The following is a 9,955-nucleotide window of genomic DNA, read 5'->3' on the forward strand; positions in this document are numbered from 1 at the left end:
ATCCCGAACACCCTAATATTCGCACGAATATCAAGCTCGGAAGAACACGTTCGCTCATCTCTAATAGTGATACATTATCAACTAATTAAAACCAGAAAGTGAAACATTTTTATTGTTCTAATCTGTTTTTATTTTGTGATTGTAGATTTTTTACTCTGTTGTCTGTGCATGACCATGGGGGCCTCAGCAGAAGTAAACCCAAATTATAGAGATACTATACAGCAGCCTCATGGGTCATAGGAGACAATGGACTAGAGAGGACCCATTGACTTTTATAGGAGAGTGTTCTGGGCATGCTCTATGACATGTGTAGGTGTACAGGGAGGGAGAGGAGGTGAGCTGTGACCATCATCCATCGTGAATGGTGGATCATGTGTAATCTATATTTAGGTGTTGTCTTTCCTTATAATCCTGTCTGTGATGATACTGAGAGGACTGCTGAGAGGTTTTCTCTACAGAACAGGAAGTATCAGACTACTACGCTGAGTGGTCAGTGTGAAAACTGCAGAATTTTAAGATTAAAAAAAAAATACAGATTGTGACATTGAAAATTTAAAAAAAGCAAAAAATTCTTAGAAATATAACATACTTGCACAGAATAGTTCATTTTCTTGCACCACATTTCCTTCATGATTCTTCTTTTTTGCATTTTATTCCTGTTTGAATCTTCTAGAAATATTGTGAAATGTTGACTAAAGTTGACTTCTTCTTACAGTCACCTATAAAGGTCGTTTTCGGATTGAAGGAAAGGTAAATTGGCCAATACAAATACCGTATATACCGGCGTATAAGACGACTTTTGAACCCCGAAAAATCTGCTCTGCAGTCGGGGGTCGTCTTATGCGCCGGTAATACAAAAAAAAAAAGTGTAAAAAAAAAAAATTTTATTACTCACCTCCCACGGCGTTCTGTCGCGCTCCGGCAGGATGTCGCTCGCTCCGGCAGGCTGTCGCTCGCTCCTCGTCCCCGCCGCAGCATAGCTTTCTGAATGCGGGGCTTGAAATCCCCGCTTCCAGAAAGCTAATACACACGCCGGCAGCCATGACAGCATTGAATGGCTGTGATTGACTAAAGCACACTTGGCTTCAGCCAATCACACTATTCAATGACATCATTGAATGGCTGTGATTGGCTGAAGGCGCACGTGTTAGCAATCACACCCATTCAATCATGTCATTGAATAGTGTGATTGGCTGAAGCCACGTGTGCTTTAGCCAATCACAGCCATTCAATGATGTCATGGCTGCCGGCGTGTGTATTAGCTTTCTGGAAGCGGGGATTTCAAGCCCCACATTCAGAAAGCTATGCTGCGGCGGGGACGAGGAGCGAGCGACAGCCTGCCGGAGCGAGCGACATCCTGCCGGAGCGCGACAGAACGCCGTGGGAGGTGAGTAATAAAATTTTTTTTTTTTCTCCACTGAATACCGGCGTATAAGGTGACAGTTGGGGGGTCGTCTTATACGCCCCGTCGCCTTATACGCCGGTATATACGGTATGTATTTTTTATGCTGTTTTTAATATCATGTAGAAATCTATTAATGCATTCAGCTCACCGCAGTGCATGTTGACCTTGATCCAGAGATATTGATGGATAAAGGAAAAGAAACAACAAGCCAGCAAGGAAATGTGGCCTCTGCGCATGAGGGACACAGAAAAGCAAAACTTCTCGCATCCCCAGACATCTCATGAACAAGAACTGACACTAACAGCTTGAAACGCGTAAACTTCCAGGATGTAATAACATGAATCAAACTAGTGTTTCTTAGAGTATACACAGAAGAGTGCAGGAAGTTTTACTTTTCTTTCTCCTTCATCGACTATTATCCTTAAGTCCCAGCATGGTCCCAGTGCTAGATGCCATTATTGTATGTGCTGCATCTGATGGTGCTGCACAATACTGCATGCAGGGTCATGGCCAACATTGGCTTGTCACACTGAGCCCTCAATTGGCCACAATTTTTGCCTGTTGTACCCACAGGCCTCATCTGCTTTTGTGTCAATTCTCTACCTGGATAATTATTATGAAAGTGGTGAATGAGGCACAGAACTACTAGCCCTAATGAGATCAGAGCTGTTTAATTACAGGGCAATTGGTGCACTTGCACCAGGACTCCCGCTATTGGCTAGCTGGGCCAATTAAAACCGTGTTTGTGTTCCCTGGACATGGGCATGGCTTAAAACCTGGAAGAGACTGAGTGATGCATAAAAGGCAGTCGGTCTGATTATTTTTATAAGTTCTTGACAACCAGGTCTTGTATACATTGCGGCACACATGACATCCCGCCGGTGTGCATCCACAGTCCTGCTGCCTTGCACCCTTCTCTCCATCAATTGGCTGAGCCAATTCATAAATCTCACCTCCACATCGCGATGGCTCTGACTGGTTGTTTGAGCACTGTTCAGCCAATCAATGCCTTGCTCGATGAGCCAATCACAGCCGCTGTATTGGTTCATCGAGCGCTACATTGATTGGCTGAGCAGCTCTTGAAGAACCAATATGAGCCATCGTTTCACGGAGGTGAAATTTACGAATCCCATAACCAGGAAGTGATCTTGTATCGGCGGCCTAGGACTGCAGGAACTGCGCTGGAGCTCTGGAAAGCAGCAGGAGGGACCTTGACTGAGCCTGCTAGATAATGTATTCCTTTTTATGTAATGCAGCTCAGATTTATATTTGGGATAGGGCTTATATTTCAAGCCTCTCCGAACATTCAGAAAAATCAGGCTAGGGCTTATTTTGGGGGAAAGCGCTGCAGTTCATAAGATAAGCCTCCTTGATGATGTGGTGGGCAAAAAAAGAGAGGAGCCATGCCATGTGACCTGGTGTCAGAACTGAAAACTCCAACACAGCAGGTATGTGTACATATTTAGTGTCCCTGGACAACCCCTTTAAGTTATATATAGGACTTTAATATTATTAAAACAAAAAAATTGTATTGAGTCACCAGACACACATTTAATTTCAATATTTTTTTCCCCAGAAAAATGAAAACCCTTTCCATCTTGTTTGTTCTTCTATCTGGATGTTTTGCACTGACAGGTCAGTGTATATGCTATGATAGTCATTGTGTAAGCCATAAAGTGCTTGGCGAGGGGGTGCAGCCATAATACAGTAACTACAGCAGAGCCACTTCAGTACAGCGATGGTGATCCTGACGCTATATATCTCCACTTACATCATTCTAGATCCATGTTATAACATTGTCATTTTACTCAAAAATGGCCATAAAGTCTAGAGGTGAAGACCTCTGCAGCTTCTCTATGATTCCCACCTCATTGGCTAACAAAGCACTCCATCAGAGCTGTGTAGTAGATAGCATTGGTGCTAGCATTCATTGCCAAAGGGTAAGACAATTTCAGGCCCCAAGGTCTTACAAGATTGAAGATGCTGAAGAGGATTTTCACCCAAAAATGAAAAAAAAAAGTCAAATGTATAAATGAGAAGAACTTCTTATATGATATTGTCATCTTCTGCTCGGTCCAATCTGATCCATCCGTGTAGTCTATACCTTGTAATGTCCAGTTCTCTGTGACTTGTTATTATGTATCTAAAGTCTAGTTATGCAGTCTTAATCAACCATATAGAGTCTAGTCTCTGGTCATCTTATAGTCTAGTGTCTATCAACACCTATTAAAACTGTTATTAGGCCCTTCATGACCATCAAAAGTAAATATACATTGGGCGGCAATGAAGAGTTCATGAAGCAGGCTCGGGAGCTGAGTCCACTCCATATTCTGCGGCTACCGGCTGTTTCTGACAGCCGCTGGTAATTGGCGCGATCCAAGTTAACTCTGATTGCAGCAGATAACTGTTTAGATACTGCAGTCAAAACTGGCAGCTCATTTAAAAGTCAGAAGCTCCCAGGGCTGCCATGCATAGATGCCTATCAAACCCTGCCCCTAGTGAGACTTGATAGGCAACATCAAAAATTGCTATATACTGTAATACTGTGGTATTGCAGTATATAGTACAGCAATCAACAATCGCAAGTTCAAGTCTCCTTTAGGGACCCAACAAGTATTAAAACATTTAAAAATTATTTTTTTTAGGTTCAAAAAGATTTTTATTAAACATTTTCCAACATACATTTTAATAAAACAGAAATAACAAAAACTATGGGATAAGAAGGGATAAAACAGGGTAATCGTGAGCATTACTCAAAATTATAATTTCTACAGTAGTGAATATATGGGACAAAGCAAGACTAACTTCACATAGCTTATCACAGCCCATCAAAGCCATAGTCTCGGGGCTAACAGTAAAACTAAATGTTAAAAGTTCCCCAAAAAGTCCCACTTTCCTTATAAAATTGAAACAATTTAAAAAAAAATATACATATTTGGTTTCACCATGTTTGTAGAAAGTCTGAACTATTAAAAAATCACAATATTTAACCCACACAGTGAAAGGTGTAAAAAAGGACAAAATATTTAAATAAAAAAGCAATATGTTTCCCAAAATAAAAAGTACTAATAATAACTGCAGCTCACTTTGCAAAAACAAGCCCTCACACAGCCCATTTAATGAAAAAATAAAAAGTTCTGGTTCTCAAAATATAGCAAAGGAGAACAAATTTTGTTTAAGGAAAAAATGTATTTAGTTTTTAAAGATAGAAAATCATAAAAACAATATCAATTTGGTATCACCCCAATCGCACTGACCCATAGAAAAAGGTCATATGTCATTGATACATTGATACTGTATTGTGGACGCCGTAAAAGCTAACCCCCCCCCAAAAAAAAATCTTTATTTGTATAGCGCCAACTTATTCTGCAGCGCTTTCAAGAATGGGATAAATGCAAACAATACAACAATTACAATGTGAGGTACACCTAATTTGAAACTAATGGGATGGGGGTGGTACAGGAGGTACAAGGGGTGGGCAAGCAAGGCATGGGGAACACAGGCAGTAGGGGATTTCAAGTGGAAATCAGTTAGTAGAAAGCAAATGGGGTGGGGCGGTAAGGAGGTGCAGGGGTAGAGGTCATATGTGATAGGCAGGGTGGAAGGTGTGGGGAGATATAGAGATGAGCAGGGGACTAGGTCAGGGGATTTGGTATGCTTCCCTGAAGAGGTGCGTTTTTAGGGTGCGTCTGAAATTTTGTGCATCGGGAATTGTCTGGATGCCTTGGGGTAGAGCGTTCCAGAGGATGCGCGCTGCTCTGGTGAATTCCTGAAGGCGAGCATATGAGGTTCGTATTACAGGGGTGTTTAGTCTGAGTGCGTTAGTGGATCAGAGTCGGCGGGTTTTGTGCTGTACAGACAGGAGGGGGGCGATGTATGGTGGCACGGCACCATGGAGAGCTTTGTGGGTGAGGAGTTTAAATTTAGTTCTGCAGTGGATGGGCAGCCAGTGCAGCAACTGGCATAATGCAGAGGCGTCTGAGTAACGGCTGGATAGAAAAATGAACCTAGTTGCCGCATTAAGTATGGATTGAAGTGGAGTGAGCCTGGTGCAGGGAAGGCTGATGAATAGCAAGTTGCAGTAGTTGAGTTAGGAGTGGATGAGGGCGACCACGATTGTTTTTAGCATGTTCGTGGTGAGGAATGACCAGATTTTAGCAATATTTCTGAAGTGCCTGTGACATGTTTGGGACAGAGATTAGATGTGTGTGTGTGTGGAGGGGGATAAAGGAGAGGTCAGAGTCCAGTGTGACCCCCAAGGCAGTGGGCATGCTGTCTGGGGGTTATGATAATGCCAGACACTGGAATGGAGATGTTGAGGGGAGGTCGGTTGGAAGTCGGAAAGACAAGGAGGTTAGTTTTAGAGAGGTTAAGTTTAAGAAAAAGGGAGGACATAGTATTAGAGACAGCGGTCAGACAGTCGGTGATATTTTGGAGGAATGGTTCAGAGATCTCACGGGAAGAGGTGCATAGTTGGGTGTCATCAGCGTAGAGATCATATTGGAGTCCGCATTTGTGAATGGTTTGTCCAATTAGGGCTGTATAGATAGAGAAGAGAAGGGGACCAAGGACCGAGCCCTGGAGTACCCCGACAGTGAGAGGAAGTGGAGAGGAGGTAGAGCCAGCAAAGGAGACGCTGAAGTAGTGGTCAGAGAGGTAGGAGTAGAACCAGGAGAGAGCAGTGTCCTTTAGACCAATAGAGCGGAGCATAGTATGAAGGAGGTCATGGTCAAGGAGACAGGTCAAGGAGGATTAGTAGGAAGTAGTCACCTCTCGACTTTGCCGTCATCAGGTCATTTGATACTTTTGTGAGGGCAGTTTCAGTCAAATGTAGAGTGGAAACCAGACTGGAGGGGCTCAAGAAGTGAGTTGTCAGAGAAAAAGCGTGTGAGATGGGAGTTGACCAGGTGTTCTAGTAATTTAGAGATGAAGGGGAGGTTTGACACAGGTTGGTAGTTGGCAGCATCAGTCAGGTCAAGGCTTGTTTTTTTAAGCAGAGGGGATATGATAGAGTGTTTAAATGAGGAGAGGAAGGTGCCAGAGGTTAGGGAGAGGTTGCAGATTGTGGTGAGGTAAGTAATGAGAGCTGGGGAAAGGGACTGGAGGAGGTGAGAGGGGAGAGGATTGCTAGCGCAGGTGGTGGGGCAGGCAGCGGAAAGCAGCCTGAAGACTTCTCCCTCTGTCGTTGGTTTTAACATAGAAAGTGAGTGGGGCTGGATGCAATGCTGAGGAGACTGAAATCGGGGCTAGCCATGCAGTTTTTGGAGATTTCTTTTCGGATGTTGTCAATTTTTTGTCACTGGGGCCTGTTCGCAGGGGCTGTGGAGGGAGTGAAAGGTCTCAAAGAGTCGTTTGGGGTTGTGGGATAGTGAGCAGACAAGGGAGATGAAATAAACTTGTTTGGCATGGTGAAGGGCTAGGTTATAAGCATGAATTTGAAGTGCAGGAAGTCTGCGGGCAGCTTTGATTTTCTCCACAGCTGCTTGGCACACCTAGAGCACTGCCAGATGAAGCACGTTTTGTACGTGAGCCAAGGTTGCCATGGTCTGCAGTTGATGGCTTAAGTCACGGGTGGTGCTGCTTCATCCAGGGCACGGCTGAGGGTGGTATGGTAGTGTTCGGCTGCCAGGTTAGGGCAGGTGAGGAGAGAGATAGGGGACAGGGAGAACTGAATGGTCTCGGTGAACTGTTTGGTGTGGATGGACTGGAAGTTCTTAGAGATGCTATAGATAGGAGGGTCGGGGGGGGGGGGGATTCTAGGGTGCCTGATGGAGAAAGAGAGGAGGTTGTGATCTGAGAGTGGAAGGCGGGAGTTAGCAAAGGGAGAGGCAGAGAAAGATTAGATTGAGTGTGTTGACATCTCTGTGAGTGGGGGAGTCAGAGATTAGTGATAGGCCGAAGGAGGAGGTAAGCATTAAAAGCCGGGAGGCAGATGAGGGGCTTGGGTTGTTAGTAGGGATGTTGAAATTGCCGAGGATGATGGTTGGGATTTCACAGGATACGAAGTGGGGGATCCAGGCAGCGAAGTGGTCTAGGAAAAGGCGGGTTTGACCTGGGGGCCAGTAAATAACTGCGACACGCAGGGTCAGTGGGTGGAAAAGTCGCAGGGTGCGGACTTCAAATGACTGGAAGGTAAGTGATGAAGCTGAGGGAATGACCTGAAAGATACAGTAAGGCAAGAGAATTACGCTTTTTTCTCCTCCGCTGCGCTGGTCGGCTGATCTGGGGGTGTGGGAGAACTGCAGGCCATCATAGGACAATGCAGCGGGGGCGAACAGGTTAACGTGTTTGGTGGTGAAGAGGTCGTGGAAAGTTGGGAGTTTGTTGCATATAGATTGGAAGTTACATAGGGTGCATTTGAACGGGGCAGGTGGGGCATGTTGGTAGAGAGCAGTACGGGGTGGGCCTGGGTTGGGGGATATGTTCTTTGTGGCTAGGAGTAGCAGGGTAGCAAGGGTGAGCATTTTTCTTATTTCTCCCCACTTAAAAATGTCTCAGTGGTGAGACTTCCACCGATCAGCAATTTATCCCCTATCCTATGGGTAGGGAATAACTTGTAATTGTGGTACAAACACTTTAATTGTGGAGAAGAGAATCCTGGTGGGCTAGTGGGTTAATATATACAATCAATGATGGTAAGGTTTAATACAAATATGGATATGATGGTTATGTATAATGAAAACAAAGGTTTGGTACCGTGTTAGCCGGTAGAGCAAAATGTGTTTGTTCCCAGCAAGAGAAACCACGTAGTCTTGTAGATATGATACCTTTTAATACCGTTTAACGGCTAACAAAAATACATGATGTAATAGCAAGCGTGTGAACCTCTCGGGCTCTTAGTCAAATATTCATGCCTCTTCAGATCTATTCCATTTTTTGTTACCCATTAAAAGGTATCACATCTACAAGATTACGTGGTTTCTCTAGCTGGCTATGATATAATGATTGTTATTAGTTAATATTATTACTGCAACTTTATTTTCTATCCTTTGGTCTAGGCCAAAATATCCTCCTTTTCCCTAAGGAATCAGTCACTGACTATGTGATTCTGAAGCCAGCTGTGGAACAAGCTTTAAAACAACTCACCGTATGTCTGCGCTCCTATAGCGACCTCCAACGCGTACATGATCTTTTTTCCTTGGCCACGCCTGGAAAAGACAACACTTTCCTTTTTGGTCTGCAGCCTCCAAAATTATGTAGCGTTTTCATAAATGAAGAAAAATTTACTTTTGAGGTGGATCCTGAGGTTCTAGACTGGAAACAGACTTGTGTTGCTTGGGACTCCGAGACCGGACTGCTCCAACTGTGGATCAATGGCAAGCGTTACCCTAGAAGAGTTAGTACAAGCAGATCCCCCATAGGACCTCAGATGAGTGTCATCCTTGGGCAGGACCAGGACACTTTTGGTGGTGGGTTTCAGGCAAGTCAGTGTTTTGTTGGTGAAATGTCTGATGTCAATATGTGGGATTACATTCTTGACACCGATACCATTTCTAATAGTTATCTTTCTGTATCTGGAAATATCTTTAGCTGGACAAATGGAGCTAAGGAGATCAAAGGGGGCGTCATCGCCTTGGAAAATTAATGCAATTCTATATGATTAACTAATGAAATTGAAAATCTACTGTCATTGTATGCAATATGCTAATTACTATATGTGAAGTATTTGCATTTATTACTAGATATATGTGGTAGGCACTCTACTGATATCATGTGTATACTTCATCTGTGATTCTTCTATATCAGTGTTTCCCAGCTCCAGTACTCAGGGACCCCAACAGGTCAGGTTTTCAGGATATCCTATAGAGAGAACGCCTGTAGCAATGTCTGAGCACTGACAATAACGATATCACCTGTGCAATACTGAGGAAATCCAGAAAACATGACCTGTTGGGGGTCCCTGAGGACGGGAGTTGGGGAACACTGGTCTATATATAAGCGCTGCGGAATAAGTTGGCGCTATACAAATAAAGATTATTATTATTATTATTATTATTATATACTCATGTTCAAAAATTAATAAATGATTGCTTTGCTACAGCAGAACCTTTTTCTATTTTGTCCTGAAATAAAACCCCTGTAAGAACTCTCTAGGCATCATACACAAGAGTCAGCCAATCCATGGGAACTCCCACCATGAGGCGCCCTGAGACTGCTGCTTCTTCAGGACCTCAGAGGGGCAGCGCTAGGGTTTCTACCCCGCTAGTATTTATGTTTACTAGCCATATTAATGGCCAATAAAAAATAATTTCCACCTGTGAACTGGCCGGCAACAATCCCGCAAACCATTCACGCATTTGCTCACAGTTCTGGTCCGGCGGTGCTGGAGGATACTATTACTATTGGGGACAATATGGGGATCATGATTACAGCTGTGGCCACTAACTGAGGCATCATTATTACTGAGGTCACTGCGGGAGTCACTATTACTACTGGGGCCACTATGATATTGGGCATGGGTGTACATATAGGGGGTGCAGAGGGTGTACATATAGGGGGTGCGGTCGCACCTGGGCCAAGGAGCCCTAAAAAAGTCTATCTTCCCCATAT

At 44.0% G+C, this 9,955-nt stretch overlaps 1 protein-coding gene across 1 annotated transcript; it reads left to right on the top strand.

Moving 5' to 3' along the window:
* The first annotated feature begins 2,985 nt into the window (after nt 1-2,985).
* LOC136593664 (jeltraxin-like) lies at nt 2,986-8,990 on the top strand. Its single transcript, XM_066588655.1, has 2 exons — nt 2,986-3,040; nt 8,404-8,990. The coding sequence occupies exons 1-2, from the start codon at nt 2,986-2,988 to the stop codon at nt 8,988-8,990; spliced, it is 642 nt and encodes a 213-aa protein (XP_066444752.1).
* The last annotated feature ends 965 nt before the right edge of the window (nt 8,991-9,955 follow it).

This window comes from Eleutherodactylus coqui, unplaced genomic scaffold, assembly GCF_035609145.1.
Source record: "Eleutherodactylus coqui strain aEleCoq1 unplaced genomic scaffold, aEleCoq1.hap1 HAP1_SCAFFOLD_34, whole genome shotgun sequence".
Taxonomy (NCBI): domain Eukaryota; kingdom Metazoa; phylum Chordata; class Amphibia; order Anura; family Eleutherodactylidae; genus Eleutherodactylus; species Eleutherodactylus coqui.